The sequence below is a fragment of the Anolis carolinensis genome, chromosome 6 (genome assembly GCF_035594765.1).
Source record: "Anolis carolinensis isolate JA03-04 chromosome 6, rAnoCar3.1.pri, whole genome shotgun sequence".
NCBI classification, from domain to species: Eukaryota; Metazoa; Chordata; class Lepidosauria; order Squamata; family Dactyloidae; genus Anolis; species Anolis carolinensis.
In genome coordinates, this window is record NC_085846.1 from 56,166,693 (window position 1) to 56,188,226 (window position 21,534).

Consider the following 21,534-nt stretch of genomic DNA (forward strand, 5'->3'; position numbering starts at 1 on the left):
TAGTTTTTGGGCAAAGTACAAGGTATTGGTTTTGACTTTTAAAGCCCTACATGGTTTGGGTCCAGGTTACCTAAAGGATTGCCTTCTCCTATACAATTTGCCCCACACACTTCAATCTTCTGGGGGGCGTCTGCTCCAACCAGCGAGAACCAGACCCAGAGGACCTTTTCATCAGCTGTCCCAAGACTTCCAGTAGAGCTCCAACAGCTAAATGAGCTAAATTTTAAAGCCGTGTAAAGACCTATCTCTTCCAGTAGGCCTACCCAGACAGTCTTTAAACACGAATTTCAAGTGTCCCTTGCTAGATCTCGGGTTTTGTGTATTTTGATATGTATTTGGTACTTCATTTTTGTCTACTTCATTTTTGTCTCTTGAGTGCATTATATGAAACAAGTAGTTTCATGAGAGAGTACCTTTTTGGGCACTGAAAAAACATTCTAAAGCTCTGCTGTTTTTATGCACTGGCAAATCTTTGTTTTCCTGACAGATAGGAGACTGCTGGTTATTTAGTCTAACAACTGAAACAGTTGCCTAGCATAATTATATTTGGTTGTATATTACAATAAGTGATTCTACTCTAAAGCATTTCTTGGCTCTTCTCTGAAAGGTTATGTTCTCTAATAGAGAGTCAGTTTATCCCAGATTATCTGACAGTGGAGACTAAGGGCCTTTCCACACAGCCATAGATCCCAAAATATCAAGGCAGAAAATCCCACATTATCTAAGTGTGGATTCATATAACCCAGTTCAAAGCATATACTGTGGGATTTTCTGCCTTGATATTCTGGGTTATATGACTGTGTGCAAGACCCCTAAATCCAGCCTGAAGATTGGGTTCCTCTGTACTGTAGGATGGATTTGCTGCTGAGTATGAGGATCCTCATCACTATGGGTTTGTTGCTCCATGCAGGGAGCGCGCGCGCTGCCCGCGTGCCCCTCTGAGGCCCCGCCCCTCCTCCTCTTGGCCCCGCCCTTCCCCCTCCTCCTTTTCGGCTTCTCTCGCCTGTCTTTCCCTCGCCGTCTCCTCCGCTCGCTTCGCTCCTTCGGCGGCCTCCCTGGAACCAGCCGCCATGGCCGACATGAAGACGGGCATCTTCGCCAAAAACGTCCAAAAGAGGCTGAACAGGGCACAGGAAAAGGTAAAGGCGGGCCGGGGCCTGCGAGCAACCCCCTTTCCCCTCAGTATGGAATAGTAATCCCTCCCCCCTCCCCGTGTCATTTTCCTCTCAGGCAGAGTGAGTGCGCGCGACTGCCTGTTTGCGGGTCCCGTGCGCGCGCGCATCCTCATACCTTGCAACGAGAGGAAGGGGGAGCTGTTTGAGGCTTCTGAAGCAGAGCCAGGCGCGAGGAAGCGGGGCTGACCTTGCACCGCGTCCACAAGAGCAAAGGGGGATGCAATGCCTTTCTTTTTAAAGGGGCCGTCTCCCCAGCCCAAAAGGAGGAGGGAGAACTGCGGAAGGCTCTTCCTCGTCGTGGTTTCCTTCCTTCCTTCCCCCTTCCCTCCATCCTTTCGCTTGGCACGTTGCCTTCCCCTGCCCGTGTTGTTATATAACCGTATCCCCTTGTCCCATTTAGTCCTGAGGCTCCTTTCCATGGAGTGGCGCAAGGGCAGCACCTCCTGCCTGCGCTTTCCGCCTCACAACAACATACTGCTTGCCAGGAGGCAAAGGGAATAAGGCTGTCACTTGATTTTTTATTCTAAGGCAGGCATGGACAAACTTGGGCCCTCCAGGTGTTTTGGACTTCAATTCCCACCATTCCCAATAGCCTCAGGCCCCTTCCTTTTTCCCCTCAGCCGCTGAGGCTGTTAGGAATGGTGGGAGTTGAAGTCCAAAACATCTGGAGGGCCCAAGTTTGCCCATGCCTGTTCTAAGGGCCCTTCCACACAGTCCTATATCCCAGAATATCAAGGCAGAAAATCCCACAATAGCTGCTTTGATCTGAGTCCACACTGCCATACATATGCATGATACTTCACTTCTGCAGAAAAAATGGAATGCAAAGATACAAAATGGGGGACACCTGGCTCGACAGCAGTACGCGTGAAAAAGACCTTGGAGTCCTCGTGGACAACAAGTTAAACATGAGCCTACAATGTGATGCGGGTGCTAAAAAAGCCAACGGGATTCTGGCCTGCATAAATAGGGGTATAGCATCTAGATCCAGGGAAGTCATGCTACCCCTCTATTTTGCCTTTGTCAGACCACACCTGGAATACTGTGTCCAATTCTGGGCCCTGCAATTGAAGGGAGATGTTGACAAGCTGGAAAGCGTCCAGAAGAGGGCAACTAAAATGATCAAGGGTCTGGAGAACAAGCCCTATGAGGAGCGGCTTAAAGAACTGGGCATGTTTCGCCTGCAGAAGAGAAGGCTGAGAGGAGACATGATAGCCATGTACAAATATGTGAAGAGAAGTCATAGGGAGGAGGGAACAAGCTTGTTTTCTGCTGCCCCGGAGACTAGGACGTGGAACAACGGCTTCAAAATACAGGAAAGGAGATTCCACCTGAACATCAGGAAGAACTTCCTCACTGTGGGGGCTGTTCGGCCGTGGAACTCTCTGCCCCGGACTGTGGTGGAGGCTCCTTCTTTGGAGGCTTTTAAGCAGAGGCTGGATGGCCACCTGTCAGGGGTGCTTTGAATGCGATTTCCTGCTTCTTAGCGGGGGGTTAGACTGGATGGCCCATGAGGTCTCTTCCAACTCTACTATTCTATGATTCTAAATATCCTAATTCAATGCAGATATTGTGGGATTTCCTGCCTTGATATTCTGGGTTATATGGCTGTGTGGGATGCCCAGGGTTGGTCTTTTGTAATGATCAGTGTTAGAAGGAGTCATTGTTTGGTTGTGGATGTTATGAGTGGTCTCATTAGAAATGGGTGGACTACAACTCCCGCCATCCTCAGCCAATCCCCCTCTGTCTGTACAGTTGGTCATGATGAGTGCATATACCACGTTTGCTCCCGATCCATCGTCAGTGGGGTTCACAGTGTTCTCTTGATTTGAGTGGACTACAACTCCCATTATCCTCAGTCAGCCGCCCTCTGTATGTGCACTTAGTCATGATGGGTATGCGTGCCAAGTTTGCTCCCGATCCATCGTCAGTGGGGGTCACAGTGTTCTCTGATTTTGGGTGGACTACAACTCCCATCATCCTCAGTCAGTCACCCTCTATATGTGCAGTTAGTCATGATGGGTATGTGTGCCAAGTTTGCTCCTGATCCATTGTGAGTGGGTTTCAAAACGTTTTCTGATTTTGGGTGGACTACAACTCTCATCACCCTCAGTCAATCCAGTACTGTATGTACAGTTGATCATGATGTGTATGTGTGCCAGGTTTGCTCCCAATCAATCATCACTGGGGTTCACAGTGTTCTCTTGATTTGGGTGGACTACAACTTCCATAATCTGCTATCAATTTCCCCCACAAACTCCGCCAGTATTTAAAATTGGCCATGATGGTTATGTGTGCCACGTTTGCTTCAGATCCATCCTCATTGGTCATGACACAACTGTCTGGATGTGAGAGGCATCCTGGAAAATACCTAAATGCATACATACCATATTTACTTGAGTCGAACGCTCACCTTTTTTGGCTAAATTGCATCGTTAAAATCGAGGCATGCATTAGAATTGCACACCTAAACCTGTCTGCATTGTTGGGCAAGAGATCCCAGATGTGGACAGAGGAAGGAGAGCCAGCGGTGGCCATGAAAAGGCTGATGGGAAGCTCATGGAGGCCATGGAAAGGCTGGTAAGGAGGCCAAATGGAAAGGCACAGCTTCCCACCAGCCTTTTCGCGGCGACCCACTGTCCCACATTACATTTAACATCAAATGTATTTATTTATTTTGTTATGCATACATCATTACATTTGATGGTACATTGTACTGAGTAAATCAACGGGATACACACACACACCCTTTAAATATATAGATAGATAGTTCAGAGCCTATATAATGTATGCACCAGCCTCACATAACTCAAATCAGAATGCTTTTGCAGAGTTATTTTTTCTTAAAGATAAGGTATAATTGAAAATTTGTTTTACTATTTTTTAATTAAAATAGTAGTACAACATACATTTTAGTTGCATATAGTAATAATATCAGAATTTCTATTATCTTTTCAAACTACTCAAAGGTCATTCATATTTTTAACATATTGACTAATGTTTACTAGGGCCCATGCCATTGGGCCAGTTGGTGCCCAGGCCAGTTCGCCATTGGCCAACACACATGCACACACGCTCTGGTAAGGGTTATATTCACATGCTTTGCTCACTGTTGGCCATGGATCTCATTTTTATAATTCAAGAATGCCTCTGACTTAGATTCACATGAAGTTAAGCATAGCTTGGGACATCAGATAGGCATTGAGTACATGCCCTGGCATGTGGATTTGGGAGGCTCAATGGACCCTAAAACTAGAATGAGTAAACATCTTCCCAGCTTCTTTGTGCTCTAGGGTGAAGGTCAGTGCTATCAGAAGTGGACTTTGCTACTCCCAGGGCCTCTGCAAACCTTTTCAGTGATCCCTTGGTATCCGCTAGTGTTCCAGGACACCTGAGGAGACCAAAAATCTGTGGATGCTCAAATTGTATGTGATGTCCCTTATATAAAATGGCAAAATCAAAGTTTGTGTCTTGGATTTTGGGGAGAATATTTTCAAGCTATGGATGGGGGAATCTATGGCTATAGAATCCATGGATATGGAGAACTGGCTACTTAGTTATTGTGCTATGATTCTCCTTTTGCTACCATAGCAACATCCTATGGGATCCTGGGATTGAACTTTAAGGGGGAGGGCATTTGAAGTTCTCAGATAGTGAGCTCTGATGTTTCCTCAAACTACAAACCCTAGAATTCCATAGGATGCATCCTTTGCTGTTAGAGGGATGGTAGTACCCTATTAGTGGACCTTGACCTCCTGCTATATCGAGCAGGCCTTGCCAAAATATGTCTACTCAGTGAATGCACACTTAAGTCATAGCTTTTGTAATGGCATCACTGGAGCAGGTTCTTGTGAGGGGTTTGCCCTAATTATTTTTCCTCCCCACCCCCTGCTCATCCTGTACCATCTGTCTGTAAACACATTCAAGACCAAGGATTTTCTCAGCCCCAGTTTTCAGTAACTTAGGAGGAGAAACAGCCTCTTTGGAGGCCTTGCTTATACACAGAAGCAGCCATGTTACCTCCTTGGTTGCCTATAATAGAAAAGGTAGATTGTGACTGTAATTCTTGATCTATTCAGAGAAAGAAAGATTTGCTCCTCCCTTGGCTCCCGGCTCTATGCATGCACACTTTCCACACTATAAGAGGATTGTGTTTCTTTTAATATCCACCCAAGCTCATCATGAACTAATGTGATCTTCCTCACTGTGTCCATTTAGAGAACTGAGCAGTGAATTGGTAAGAATGGCCTTCAGGAAATCACTTCTGTCAGCCATCTAGAATGGCTACCTTGTCCCCTGACAGCGGCCTTTGCCAGCTCACTCATGAGCAGTGGTTAAGTATTCAGAAATACATTTAAAAATATTCAGTAGAACATTGAAGGTCCTTGGTGGATGAAAGGTGAGTCTTCCAGCAATTCTATGTGTTGCTACTTCAAGGAACTTCTTCAAGGAAGTAACTCAGAAGCAAAAACAGCAGATGAAGGAAGAAATAGAGAGACTAGGATGAGAAAAGTCTTCAAATTGTATCTAGGAGGAGGCTATGAAACATCCTCTACATGTTACTAGATTATAGTTCCCATTAGTAGTAGCTAATACAGCCATTAGTGATGGATGATAGGAGTGGCAGTTCAACAGCATTTGCGGCTTCACACATTTTATGCAGCTGGTGTAGATTTTATTTATTTTGTATCAGAAAGCATTGCATGAATTAGTATAAAACTGATAAAAATAGAGGGAGCACAAGTGGCTAAATATCTTTTGACCAAATATGGGCAACAGCGATCGCATTGTCTGTAGCCTCAAACAACTCTTCCTCTGTACATGAGGCAGGACATTGTGGACAACCATACAGATGCAGAGTTGTCTGTTCCACAGGCACACAAAGTGGAGGATTCTTTTAGGTAGTGCCATTTTGCCAGGTCGTCTTTTGATCTGCCCACTTCACATCTGAGTCTGTTCAGGGACTTCCAGGTTGCTCATTCTTGGTTTGCCCCTAGAGGCAGACCCTTGTGGGAGACCATCCAATTGGGATTTCCTGGTTTAGCTGCCTAGAGGGATACTCGTGCTGTTGCTAGGGGAAGGTTAAGAGGATTGTTGGTTCTCATGAAGCTTTTCCTTGATTTGAGTCTACTGGGAGGAAGCTGATAGCCATGCAGTGTGTGGCTTTCACAGAGTTCAACCTTATTTCCCTCACAGTTGGCAGCAACTTCCTGTCACACATCAGTCTTCAAGGAAGCTCTTTCCATGTCCCCCAGCTGGTGTAGATTGATCACATTCTTAATGTTTGTAAAAACATAATATAATAACATTGTTTCTTTCCTGAAAGGACAGAACAGGACTAAAAAAACCGTTCTCAGGTTCCCAGAACTTACCAGCTGGATTCTGGGGACCCTTCCACACAGCTGAATAAAATTCCACATTATCTGCTTTGAACTGGAACTGGGTTATCTGGGTCCATTCTTGGTTTGCCCCTGCAGGAGGGTTTGCAAAGGAGACTAGGATCATAGGGCCCTTCCACACAGCCACATAACCCAGAATATCAAGGCAGAAAATCCCACAATATCTGCTTTGAACTGGGTTATCTGAGGCCCCTTGCACACAGCTGAATAAAATCCCACATTATCTGCTTTGAACTGGAATATATGGCAGTGTGGACTCAAATAACCCAGTTCAAATCAGATATTGTGGGATTTTCTGCCTTGATATTCTGGGTTATATGGCTATGTAGAAGGGCCCTGGAATCTAGGTTCTGCATTTGGCTCTGTGCTTAGCACATATCTTACTGTTTTAGTACCACAAAATAAAGGGCTCAGGAAACTGCAAATTCAGAAATCCTTTCCCAGCCCCATAGTCCTTTCAAAGATGTTGAGATTATTTCTGAGTTGAGTGCTCTGAATCTGTACTTGTGGGTTTCACAAGGTAATCCCCTTTAACTGTCAGTAAATCTCTTATGCCAATCCATTTCATATTTGATATTTGCAGCACTTTTGTCCCCAAAACATTTTAAGGCATTGATAACCCATTAAACAAAGAAAACTCAGGTGCTTGGTAGCTGCCTGTGTATTTATAAAATCTATAGGGTTGCTGACAATAAAATACAGATGTAAATTTATGGGCATAACATAAACCTAAATGAGTTTAAAATACATTTGCCTAAAATAGATCATTAAAAATAGTGGGGGTATTCGAAAGATTAAAACCAAATTCAGTAGCACATCTGCCTTGAAACCAGGAGCCAGTGTCCTAAATCTAGTTGCTAGATAGTTGCTGTCAGAGTACAGCTGACAGCCGGTGTATTTTGGATGTTGTACTAGGACTCTGGAGATTTGGGTTCAAATTCCAAGTCAGCCATGGAAACTGGGTAAGCCTGGGAAAATCACACCCTCTCAGTCTTGGGAAGGTAATAGCAAATCCTCTGATCAGACCTTGCCAAGGAAATTGTGTGACAGGATCACTATAAATCAAAAAGGATAACACCAATAAGAGTAGAGTCATGGAATCAATGTTAACCTGAGAAGTCAACACGTCTATAAATTATTTTTGATTCAGTGTTATCTAGCGGGGGCTAATAATTGCATTTAAGTCAATACTTTTTATTTGTCCATGGTAATTTTCCAACATTTGGAAGCTTTACAAACCTCTGGTCCTAGATTGAGTTCTCACCATTTCCATGTAGGGCTTAAAAAGCCCTTCAGTGACTGCTGCCAGTCTGTGTACATTGTGTTGAGATAAATGGTCCTGTGGCCTCTGACTTGACTTCCATTTCTCCTTCAAAGACATCTATGCATTCTTTGCAAACTGTTGTACCGCTTTTATGTGTTTGTGTCTTATTTGCCTGATAGTTCTGTCTGCCCCATGACAAATACCTGAAAAGTTGGTTATATTTAACCTAGACAAGATAAGATGAAGGAAAACATAGTAAGTGGGGTTTTTTTTTTGCAATAGTTGATAAATTGTCAAGAAAAGTCAGAGTTGCTCCCTTTTTTTTCCAGGTGACAGGGCTAGAATAAATAGATAGAAATAGTATGAAAACATAGTTCCTATGAACAATGCTATTGGCAGGAATTGTTCAACAATGGAATAGACTTACTCAAGAGTTTTTGTTTTTTTATTTAGGTTCTGTTTGCAGTTAATGCAGTTGGTTGTCTCAAATCACTTCCAAAGTAAATAATTCAAAAATGTTTATTTTTCAAACCTCCTAATAACCTTTATAGAATTTTAAAGCCATCTATCCATTGATTACTCAATGAAATACAGTAGTGAGCTTACATTCTCAATAATTTCAACTTTACATGTGGATGTACATGTGTATTTTCACAAATGTACATCTGATCAAACTGATTATTCTATCAATTTACTTGGAAGCTGGTATTACTGTGTTTACACAGTTAGATATGTTTATGCAGAAATACCAGTAAATCCTTTTCATTTTCACCAGGTTTACTCCCACTTTTATGTGGGCAAGATTACTTGTATGCTGTCTTTCATCCCACAAATGTGTACCCAGATTGGTTCACAGTACCCAGAAGATAAAAAAACAACAACCACAACAACTGCTACAGCAGAAAAGGTGCCTTTTGGAACATAATGAGTTGGGTCCAGGCTAAATGAGTTGCATTTAGCTCCCATTGAAATCAACAGAACCAAATGTGAGGATCTGTCAGTTGATTCTTCCCAAAGTTCCAGACATTGGCAGTATATTTGTGTCTGTTGTATACAATTGTATCTTTCTGTATTGGAAACTTGCCAGGGAACAACAGTCAATGGCTCAGAATCCAACACCAGTCCAGAGACTATCACTTTAAGTAGCACTTCCATAAGCCATTTTAAGTCCATATTTGGGCATAAAATTGGACACATTTAATACAAATGGCACAAACAGATAATCTGGGATCAGATCTTGGGATATAGGGGCAGTGTGGAAGGGGCTGGAGTCATTACTCCTGTCCAAAGGCTAAATGATGTTGTTCTTTGACTACAAGGGATGACCTTTCACAGCAGCCACCACGAAATAATTCTCACCTCTGAATACAGGTGCTGGTGGCTAGATATTTCTTAGGAATGGACCTTAGTCACTAAATGTTTCCAACTTTCACAAAATGCACCTTCTTGTGTCAAAGCAATGATACCAGGGAAAGGCAGGAAGTATTTTTCTTCTATTCATATGCATCAGAATTTTGCAACCCATGTGTCTTTTGGAGAGGTCCGGTGCGACCCTTGGGTTCAACCATGACCCCGGTACCTCCCAAAAACTGGCTATAAAATGTAATTTGAAAAAATGCTTACTTTGTTTGATGCTCTTCAACAGCAAAGTAAGATATGTTGAGTCATCTACAAGGGTGAGCCAAAGACCATGTTTAGCTCTGTTCTTCAGTGCACACATGTAGCATCTATTATATCTGGCTGTGCTAAGTTCTATTAATAGTGGCAAAGTGGTCTCTTCCCAAGTTGTGCTTATAAATAGTACTTTTAGGTCATAAGCAGTGCCAGCTCAAATCATACTTGATGCCCTTCAATTTAGCAGGAGTAAGATGTTTCTGGAAGAGGCTATGATGCTACCATCATCTCCCTCCTCTCTCCTACAGGACATAGTAGTTTTTTAAGTGTTTAAGTGTATAAACTGATCCCTGGAGAAACTATATCACACAGCAGAAAAAAATGTTGCATTGTGGATAGAAAATTGAACATAACCAATATTCAAAACTAAGTCAACCTATACCCTGCTGTCCCTGCTACTGACAGCAGGGTATGATTTGTACTAACCTAGTGGAGATTCAATTGAAATCAATAGGATTGTTGGCCTTCTGTTTGCTGGAGATCAGATATTTGGAAAAAACATTTCCTTACTCTTCATTTGGCTCTTATTCTTTCTTTCTTTCCTCTTTTTTGATCTCTTACGGGAAAGCTTAAGGGTATTCTTTTAATTATTGTGCATAATATTTTTTAAAAATAAAAATTAAGCAGTACAAATTTGCCAATGGAAATGGAATCAGAAAAGCCATTTTAAAAATGTAAACACATTGCAATTATTTTTGTATTTTATATAATTTAAATCTAAAACACTGCTTATTACTATCAGCTGATTTGTATATCATACCAAACCATAGTTTAGGATTAGAGAAAGGCTTACACATTTTCCCCATCCTCCCTGACAAAGACATGAGAAATATTTTGAAAGCTTTCCCGCTTTAACCTCAGCTTGCTGTATAATATTACACCAACAAGCTGTGATTAATTCTAAATATAGAATGTTAATATGAATGTTAATACAGGTCGAGCATCCCTTATCTAGAATTCCAAAAAATTCTATAATAATCCACATGAGATAGTGACACCTTTGCTTTCTGATAGTTCATTGTACACACAAACTTCGTTTAATGCACAGAATTATTAAAATAACATGTATAAAATCAAGGTATGTGTGTAAGTTGTATGTGGAATGTTTAAACTTAGGTCCCATCTCTAAGGTATATGCTGGTATTCCAAAATCTGAGGGGAAAGCCCAATATACAAAATACTTCTGGTCCCAAGCATTTTGGATAAGAGTTCAGCTTTTATTTTAAAGAATGGGTAGGGAAGGTACAAGCCATGGGCCACATGTAGTCTCTACTATTTTGCAGTTCCTTAGGAGACCTCCTCCAAAACAGGTAGACTGCCCCATTTTGAATGTGTGGCCCAAAGTACCTCCAAAATGTTAAAGCACTGTAGATACACAGCAGTTTGCCCACTAATCTCCTCCTAATTCTCTTACCCCCAAAATGATTAATTAGCTAAACAGAAACCCACAGGGACATGTTTCTGAGTCAGGTGAAATGTGATCCTGTGGTCTTTCCCAGAGGCATGGCTGCAAAATATTGGTCTCTATCCTTACTACTGTTGTCTATCCACATTTTAATGGGAAAATCCAAATTTTTAGTGTGAAAGAAAGTGATACGTTGTAAACACATTCTGTGCAACTTATATGTGAGCTGATAGCAGCTTTAAATATGTTTTATCAGAGAAGGCAGCAGCAGGCCTGTAGCGAGGGGGTGGTTTTAGGGGTTCAACCCCCCCCCCCCGAAATTTTTCAGGTTATAAAAAAAACCTGGTTTACTCATGAATTTTAACTGGTTAACCAAATCCCCATGCTAAGTCTATGAGATGCAAAACATTAAGAGTCCCTCCAGGCACTATTTCAAGCAGATATTGACAGGTTTGTAGCGGGGAGAGGTGTGTGCTAGGGGTTCAACCCCCCCCCCCGAAATTTTCAAAACCCCTCCCGAAATTTTTTTCTGGCTACGGCCCTGGGCAGCAGCATATGGTAAATCCAACAGCATCCTGATCTGACTGTGAGACATAAAGCTTATCCAGTGTACTTCGGTAAAAGGCTTCTACATTGGGGTCCTTCTCTAAGCTAATACTAAGAATTTTTATTTGTGTTATTATGTATGCTTGGTTGTGTGAATTTCCCCCTTATATGTGCAGGGATAGTATTTGCATGCATCTTGGGAGTGGCCCTCCAGGTGTGTAAGGGATGCCTCATCATTCCTTACTATTGACCATGATGGCAAAGTGTTCTGGGAGTCAAAAGTCTCAAAAGTTCTGGAGAGTCAAAGGTTCCACATCTCTGATACATCAGAATATTTCTGGGCAATGTCTCTGAATTGCTTTGAAGGGCTGATTTGTTTTCAGAAACTGTTCTAGTTATTAGATCAGGGTTAGAACTGAACTTCAGCAAGTCTCTTTTAATATAATTGATAGCAGGGATCAGATATATCTGTCAAATGTTACCCAGACGGTTCAGATCCAGGCTATTTGGCTGACTGCATCCTCTTGTATGAACCTGCCCGGGCCATTAGATCTTCAGGAGAGGCCCTTCTCTTGATCTCACCTCCATCTCAAGCTCAGTGGTGGGAACGAGAGAGCTGGCCTTCTCGGTGGATGCCTTTCGACTTTGGAACTTCCTGCCCAGGGAAGCCAGAACAGTCTCCTCCCTGCTGTCCTTCTGGTGGCAGGCTAAAACCTTTTTTATTCATACAGGCGTTATTCAATCTATGGATGTAATCTGAATTGTTTTTAATACTAATGATGTTTAATGCTGTTTTAATATTTGTTTATTATTTGTATATTTTAAATTGTATTGTGATTCTTTTAATTTTAGCCGCTTTGACCCTCCTTATGGGGAGAAAAAGCGGAATATAAATAAATACAATAATAATAGTAATAATGATTATGATGATGATGTTAACTGCACCTGTGTTTCACATGAATAAGACAACTACTCCTTAAAATGAATGGGTGAATGGTTCAGTTCTGGTTGTAATTATATTAGCTCATACTTTCTCCTAATTATCTTATTTGTGCCTCTTACCTTCCTTTGTCACCAAACTGAATTCTCTTCTTTTGCAAATTAAGAAATTAAATGTCTCATTTTCTAACAGCATCCCCTTTTGTTTTGCAGTTGTGGTGCTACAACAAAGCTACCTTTCTTGTATCATCTATCTGTGAGCTTCTGGCGTATAGTACTGTAGGGTCTAGTGATTCAGCCCTTGTGCTAAAAATAGCACTTCTTTTTACATAGGAATATATACAGTGAGAAAAGGCTTCAACGTTGTGTACAAACATGCTGCATAGCTCTGTAAACTGTATTTGGATGCAATCCATAGAATGAGGTGTGGAGGTAGGACAAAGTGCATGTTTGATATGCATAATGTGGACATTTACCGTTTGCTTGAAAACCTCAGGTTTGTGGACTCTTTTTTATTTTACTGAAATCTCATGATCCTTCTGATGCAAAACACCTAGAATACTCAACCCAATTATGAGTTTGATTATCAGAAGTGAACAAAGGTTATAGTCTCTGTATTTGTATTCCAATCTTCAAGCTTCTTCCTCAAACTTCTTCCATTTCAGCAGATTGGTTTTGGGTGGAGGAGGGTAACTTTGTTTTCTTTTTGTTGTACATTTAGAGTAAAACATGAAAGCTCCATTCCCTAGTGAGGACAACATACCAGCTGTGTGCACTGGCAAAGCCAAAGAGTGTTGGAGCTTGCAGAACTAGAGAACTTTTAAATCTCTTCCCACCACAGTAACTTTCTCTCTTTTTCATTCCCCCTCTCTGTCATCCCACTCCACCATCTTTTTGTGGGTCACGTGAGGACTAGATGCAAAATGGTTACAAAGTACATATGATGTAAAAGCAAGACAGAATAGGTAAAATGACATTCTTCTCAAATTAGGACATTTAATTTCAATTAGGAAATATTTATATAGCCTTCTTAAAGTGCTGTTAACATGAAAGGAGGGAAGGGGGTTACATAGCTAATAATCATAGGGAAGGCATTGAATTTGAAGTGCTTTATATCAAATTGAAATTAAAATGGATCAGAAAAACAAAACCTTCAATGAACTCCTTTAACACCTGCCTAGCTGCTGCTTTTCCTCCATGTCTTATCTAGCTGAAATATTTTAGCAGCATTGACATTAGGGGAGATGATGAAGGAAGGCTAGCGAAACACAGACTTAAGGCTTATTTTATTATTATCATTAATTATTATTGTTAATTTATAATCTCCCCAAAATGAGACTCAAGGCAGTTAACAACATATCTTAAACAATACAGATCATAAACTGTACAAAAATGATGAAACATACGGATATGAGTATAAAGCTACCTAAAAATAAATTAAACTATCAGGTTAAGACATTAAATATTAAAAACATTACAATTCATTAAAGCATTGTACAGATCATAAAGCATAACAAAACACAGCACATAATTAAAAGACTACCTAATTCCATTTCAAATAGTCTAAGAGCACGATAATGCTTATGGAAGGAGCGCAAGGACCTCCTTAGGGAAGGAGCTTCAAAGTCTGGGAGCCACCAAGAAGGTCCTCTTTCTTGTGCCCACCAAATGTCTTAAGATTTGGCCATCAAAATGAAAGTCTTAAGAAAACTGGAGGATAGTGAAAGAAAAAACCATTCCTGGATGCATTTTTGAAGAATACTTCAAGTAGTCTTTAAAAGATTTAAAATGTTTTTGCTCGCTTATCCACAGCTTAGAATTATAGAATCATAGAGTTGGAAAAGACCACAAGGACCATCTAGTCCCAGCCCATGTGCAGGAACACATGATCAAAGCACTCCCGACATCAACCTCTGCTTTAAAATCTCTAGGGAAGGAGACATCACCTCACTCTGAGGTAGCATATACCACTGTCTGAAAGCTCTTTCCATACAGAAATTCTTCCTAATATTTAAGTGGAATCTCTTTTCCTGCAATTTGAATCCATTGTTTCGTGTCCTGGTCTCCAGAGCAGCAGAAAACAAGCTTTCCCCTCCTTAATGTGACATCCTTTCAAATATTTAATCATAGCTATCATGTCCTCTCTCAACTTTCCTTTCTCCAAGCTAAACCCACCCAGCTCCCTGAGCTGCTCCTCATAGGGCTTGGCTTCTAAACCTTTGATCATAACACTGTTAACTCATGTTCAGCTTGTGGTCTACAAAGACGCCTAGATTTCTTTCACATGGACTGTTTTCAAGCCAGGTGTCACCCATCCTATATCTGAGCAGTACATTTTTATTGTCCAAGTGCAGTGCCATACTTTCTCTCTGTTGAAATTCATTTTGTAAATTTTGACACAGCTCTCTAATTTGTTATGGTCATTTTGAATTCTGATCCTGTCCTCTGGGGTATTGATTATTCCTTCCAATTTGGTGTCATCTGCACATTTGATAAGTGTGCCTTCTATTCTTTCTCAAAATTGAGAAAGATGTTGAATAGTACTGCCACCTCATTGGTCACTTCTCTCCAAAATGAAGAGTTGCTTCATTTCACATGTACCTGTGGTTGCTGTTTCTATACATATATACCATATGTACTCAAAGATAAGCCGAGTTGTTCAGCCCTTTTATGAGCTGAAAAAGCCTCCCTCAGCTTATAATGGGGTCAAGGCTGGGCAGCGGAGCCTGGAGGCCATTGCTTGCAATATATGATATATTTATCTTACCCTCCCTTATCAGTGTGTTTTCTTTTCCAAAGCCCCAAAAGCAAGGGAATGTTTTGAAAAGGGAAATGAGGGGGAAAGAAGCCCTTGCAAGTAAGGAAAAAGAAAAAATACATATCCATTAATCTTATGAAAGCCTTTTCCCCTGAAATATTTCTTAATCTCACCTACAGATATACCGTATAGGCATTTCCCCCTGCAAGCCTTTGCAATCCCTATACATCTGTATCTGTCTATATATATTAATTTTAGATATGAATTTTCCTCACATATGTTTGCAAGTCTTTGCAAATCCTATATACAGATAGATATCTAGAGATTTCCATGTCTCTGCAAATCCTATATAGATATACCAAATATACTCAAAGATAAGCTGAGTTTTTCAGCCCTTTTTTGACCCGAAAAAGCCTCCCTTTGCTTATAATGGGTTCAAGGTCGGGCAGAGGAGCCTGGAGGCCATTGCTTGCAATATACGATATATTTCTCTCTCCTCTTTTTTTCTTATCAGGAGTGTCTCTTGTCTCCCTTAACAGTGTGTTTACTTTTCCAGTCAAAAGGGAGGGAAGGAGGGAAAGGAGATATAGTTCATGTCCTCTTTGTTTGTATGGTTCTCTTTCAATCCCACCCAATTTCCTGGCTTTTTTGTGTGTATCTATGTACGTATTAATTTTATATGTGCATTTTTGTTCCCTTAGAAGTGTTCACTGGCCTTTGCAAGCCCTATAAATCTATAAATATGTTTCTATATATACATGTTTCTTCTGAAATCTTTGCAAACCATATATATCCATTAATTTTATAAAAGCATTTTCCTCTGAAATATCTATTAATCTCTGCTACAGATATATAGGCATTTCCCCCTGAAAGCCTTTGCAATCCCTATGTACCTATATATTTATATCTAACTACATTAATTTTATATGTGAATTTTCTCCTCATATGTTTGTAGGTCTTTGCAAATCCTATATACAGTAGAGTCTCACTTATCCAACACTCGCTTATCCAACGTTCTGGATTATCCAACGCATTTTTGTAGTCAATGTTTTCAATACATCGTGATATCTTGGTGCTAAATTTGTAAATAAAGTAATTACTACGTAGCATTACTGCATATTGAACTACTTTTTCTGTCAAATTTGTTGTATAACATGATGTTTTGGTGCTTAATTTGTAAAATCATAACCTAATTTGATGTTTAATAGGCTTTTCCTTAATGCCTCCTTATTATCCAACATATTCGCTTATCCAACATTCTGCCAGCCCGTTTATGTTGGATAAGTGAGACTCTACTGTACATATAGATACAGTAGAGTCCCGCTTATCCGATTTCCGCTTATCCGACGTACCGTATTATCCGACGCAAGTCAGCTCAGTGGTTGCTCTAGCACAGCAGGCCTCTCCCATCGGAGCATCCAGCCTGCACTGCCGCGTCTCGCCCTTCCTGGCAAAATGCAGCGGGCTTCTCCACTCGTCGGGAAGGGCGGGAGGACCTCTGCATGTTGCTGATACTCAATCAGCTGCTCTGCTCGCTGGGGGGAGCGGGGGGCCTTCTGCATGTTGCTGCTTAGAGAAACTTCTCTAAGCAGCAACACTTTCGGCTTCACCAGTCGCCAGGAGGAGTGGAAGGCTGTCTGCATGTTGCTGCCTAGCAACACGCAGTCAGCTGCTCCACTCCCCGGGAGGCGCAGGGGGGGGGGGATCTGCATGTTACTGCATAGAGAAACTTCTCTAAGCAGCAACACTTTCGGATTTTCCAGTCGCTGGGAGCGGAGGGCTCCCTGCATGTTACTGCATAGAGAAACTTCTCTAAACAGCAACACCAGTCGCTGGGAGGAGTGGAAGGCCATCTGCATGTTGTTGCCAAGCAACACGCAGCCAGCTACTCCACTCGCCAGGAGGAGGAGGAGGAGGGGGGCGGGGGGGAGCTCTGCATGTTACTGCATAGAGAAACTTCTCTAAGCAGCAACACTTAGTCGGCTGCTCCATTTGCCAGGCGCTGAATAGGAAATGATGAGAGCCCTGAATGAGCTACAAAACATTCTTGCATTCATCTTATAGGAAGGGATGGCTGTTTTCACTCTAGTGTTCACATAATATTGCTTCTTTCCCTTTTAGAGAAATAATACCTGTCCTTTATTTTGGTTTATGGTCAGGCATTCATATCCTAAGCACTCAAGTACTCCAGGGCAGTGGGAAAGCAGATGAGATTAAAACTACAGTATGCTCACAAAGTAGGACTGAACCTGAAGAAAAACTGTTGAGTTAATGCTGCTTTATTTCTCCATATCTGACTCCTTACACTTCCAGAGGCCCTATTTATTGAACTGCTTTTTCTGTGGATTTGTTATAAAACATGATGTTTTGGTGCTAAATTAATAAATACAGTAATTACTACATAACATTACCATGTATTGAACTGCTTTTTCTGAGGATTTGTTGTCTAACATGATGTTTTGGTGCTTAATTTGTAAAATCATAATGTAATTTGATGTTTAATAGGCTTTTATTTAACCCCTCCTTATTATCCAACATATTCGCTTATCCAACGTTCTGCCGGCCCGTTTACGTTGGATAAGTGAGACTCTACTGTATCAGAGATTTCCATCTGCCTGTATATCTGTATCTATATGTAAACATTATTTTTATATATGAATTTTCCCCTCACATGTTTGCAAGTCTTTGCAAATCCTATACAGATATAATTATCTATATATAGAGAGATGTCTAGGTAGATATATATGAATATAGATATATAGGTCTTACAAATATTACAGGGGGACATGCACACACGAATATATATATAGACATATCTAAATAGATATGAATATAGATATATAGGGCTTTCAAATATTGCAGGAGGGAAATGCACACATAGAGAGAGAGGATTTGCAAACGTTTCAGGGGGAAATGCATATGTGAAATTAGTATATATAATTATAGATCTATATCTAGCTCTGCATTGTTTATATAGGCATTTAATGTTTGCCTGTTACTATGTTGGAAGCTGGCCCGAGTTCCAATGGGGAGATAGGGCGAGATACAAATGAAAATTTATTGTTATTACTATTATAAAGTTATTGTTGATACCATATGGTTTTTGTTGATCCTGCCTTCGTGACTGTATTTCCTCCTATGAACCTGCACAATCTCTTAGTTTGTCGGGGGAGGCTGTCCTCTTGCTTCCACAAGCGCGGCTGGTGTGGAGAAGGGAGAGGGCCTTCTCTGTGGTGGCCCCCCGCTCTGGAACTTGCTCCCCAGGGAGATTAGGCAAGCCCGCACCCTGGTAGCATTCAGGAAGAGCCTAAAAACTTGGCTCTTCCAACAGACTTTCAGAGAATGAACTCCCCATCACCATGGTAGACCTTATATCTGTGATCATTTCCTCATCTATTGCACTTTATCTTGTCCTATCAGTTTGTTTACAGTCACAGGATCCTCCCCTCCCAAGTTCCTTTCTCATTGACGGTTGCATTCAATCAACTACCTTGTGTTATAATATTCACTCGTTGCACTTTGGCCAGTTTGTTTTTTATTCCTTTTACTTGGGTGCTAAATCCATGTTTTAAATATGCTTATTATTTTGTTCTTTTGTTATGTGTAGAGTGTTGAATTTAATAGCTGTGTCTGTATTGTTTAATGTTTTTATTTGGTTTCCTGTTTTTTTCCGGGCTTGGCCCCATGTAAGCGACCCCAAGTCCTTTCGGGGAGATGGAGGCGGGGTATAAAAGTAAATTATTATTATTATTATTATTATTATTATTATTATTATTATTATTACTTTTCCACTTACAGAACTAGTTTAATGTTTTTCTTTGAAATACTGTTCAAAAACATTTAACCTCCTGATGCCTCAGTTAATGTAATTTTATTGGTATCTATTTTTATTTTGAAATTTACCAGTAGCTACTGCATTTCCCACCCTTGGCTTATACTCGAGTCAATAAGTTTTCCCAGTTTTTTTGTGGTAAAATTAGGTGCCTCGGCTTATATTCGGGTTGGCTTATATTCGAGTATATATGGTAAGTCAACTTTATGTAAATGTTGAAGGCAGCCTTGGGAGCTAAAATTATGGATTTTGATATGACCCATGGATAAATTCAGGATCTCTCTGCAGAGATGAGAAAGCAACAATCACACCAGAGCGGAGCACCCACTCCTGGCTGTCAATGCTATTTCCCTGACCAGGCATTCAAAAAGTCCAGAAGTTGTACCAAGAGGAAGAGAGTAGAGGGCAGGGCTATAGCCAAAGGGGAGGGGGGGGGGGTTAGGGTTCAACCCCCTCCCCCCATTTTTTCAGATTTTAAAAAAATGAATTTTAACTGGTTAACCAAATACTCATGAATTTTAACTGGTTAACCAAATCCTCATGAGGCTCCATTGAAGTGTATCTGTCTTGAGTGTCCACTGAAGTTTATCAATAGAGCCTGATTTCTAAATTATTTTTGCGTTATGGAACTACTCTTCATGATTCACATGATTCACACACACACACACACCCCGAATCTTTTTTCTGGCTATGGCCCTGGTAGAGGCGGTTGGTACTTCTTTGGATTTCATCTTACTACTGGGGGAAAGCGAGGAAAATCATCTTTTTTGCATGGCATTTTGTTTCTCTCCATCTAAAAAGAAAATACTAAACCCATCACACGTGCTCACCTTCTCCCGTTTGTATTGTAATAATCCATTTGTTTTGCCATCACACAGAATAATGTAGACTCCTCCCACCTTTTCTCCCTCTTTTATTTCTTTCTTTTTTGAGGAAAACTTCACAATTCCAGAAGTCCTATATCTCTTATATCCATTCCTTCAAAAATAAAACTTTCTGAACAGCTAATTAGCTCAAATTTGACATTAAGTTGCTTCAGTATTAAAAGGAATGTTTTAAAGCAATTGCTGCTCCTTCTTTGAGTCCTAAGAGTAATGGCAAAAACTGGAGCATTGAGTGGCATGTAAATATCACCCACACAAAACCATCACTAAACAGAAAGAAGACGGAAAAATAAAATAATTCTCATCCCACTTTAAATTTATCACTTTAGCCTATTTTATGTGTAGGGAGCCAGCTGGAGTCGATTCCTACTGTCATTAAAATCTGTGAGTTTCCAAACACTTTAGAAATGGGCTCAAACGATAAACCTATGGAATGATCTTGCATTGTCTGATGGGCTCCAGGGGGCTCTGTGTTTTAGAAGAAGATTCCTCTTTAAAATGTGGTGATAATTTAAAAAACAATTTGTACCTTTAATTCCATCTTACTTATATACTTATCTTGACTGTATGAATATATTAAATTCCATTATTAAAGAACAAGACATTTTGATAACGATTGATGTCAAATTGTTACATATAAGTATATCAAGTCTTGGGAAAATTGCCTGGTCTTGGGGGAAAAAAATGGCAGACATCCACCCACATCTTTATTGAATTCATTGGCTGAGCTGGCACTATACAAAAGTATTTCAAGTCTCATAATATTGGCAAATTAAAGCAGTTGCCATGTGAAGCCCATGGTACTAAAAAGATCATATATGTGTGTGTGTGATAGATGTCTTTCTGATTAGGAGTCTCTTCAAAACTTTTTGAGTAGCTGACTTCAGTAAACAACATCCAGCTTGACATTTGTTGTCACTGTAACAAAATCCACTTTTTGGATGTAACAGTTGGAGTAGGAACTAGCTTATATACCTTGATCTATTGAATAAAACCCTTTTGACTGAAACATTTATTTAAGATTTGACAACTCACATCCTAAATCTTTAAGAAATGATCTATTCTACAATCAGATCCTAAGCATTAAAAGAAAGTGTACAAACAAGCAGAATTCCTTTCAGAAATCTAGGCTACAGAACTGCTAACTGCAGCAAAGGGACTGTCCAGAGAGAGCTATCAGTAGCAGCTTCAATAAGTCTGCAGATATGACACACTGATCTTTTTTTAAGAGAAAGGGTATTCAATAAAAGAATGCATAGTAACCTGACATTGAAACCTGAAGACTACAGAGAAGTATTACAAAATACTGATACAATTTGTAGGATACACACAAGTGTCAAGAAAACCCTCTCATTACTTACAAAGGAACTTGCAGGATTTGTAGTGGTAAGAAATTATTTCAGCGTAGATCAGCACATGCATCTCAATATCCTGTCAAAGCCACATCTTGGTGGGACTTTGCTTATAGTGAATAAATGTCCAGAATAGCAGGGCTTGGGAATTATAGTAATAAAAAGTCAGATACAGTTTTTGTAATGGCTACTAGTCTCATGCATTTGTATGGAATTTCTACCCATTTCTATTTGTTCCATTCGTATGGCCCCGTTTCCGTCCACTGCTTCCGGAAATGAGCTTTTCCACCCAAGGTCCAAAAAATC

At 40.5% G+C, this 21,534-nt stretch overlaps 1 protein-coding gene across 4 annotated transcripts in view; it reads left to right on the forward strand.

The window, feature by feature from the left end:
• The first annotated feature begins 984 nt into the window (after positions 1 to 984).
• amph (amphiphysin) overlaps positions 985 to 21,534 on the forward strand; it is a 114,447-nt gene continuing 93,897 nt past the window's right edge. For all 4 annotated transcript variants that reach the window (XM_003222273.4, XM_062957630.1, XM_008112857.3 and 1 more), the window contains exon 1: positions 985 to 1,139. In XM_003222273.4, the coding sequence (XP_003222321.2) occupies positions 1,071 to 1,139 (69 nt within the window). In that variant the 5' untranslated portion in view covers positions 985 to 1,070. The remainder of the gene's footprint in view (positions 1,140 to 21,534) is intronic.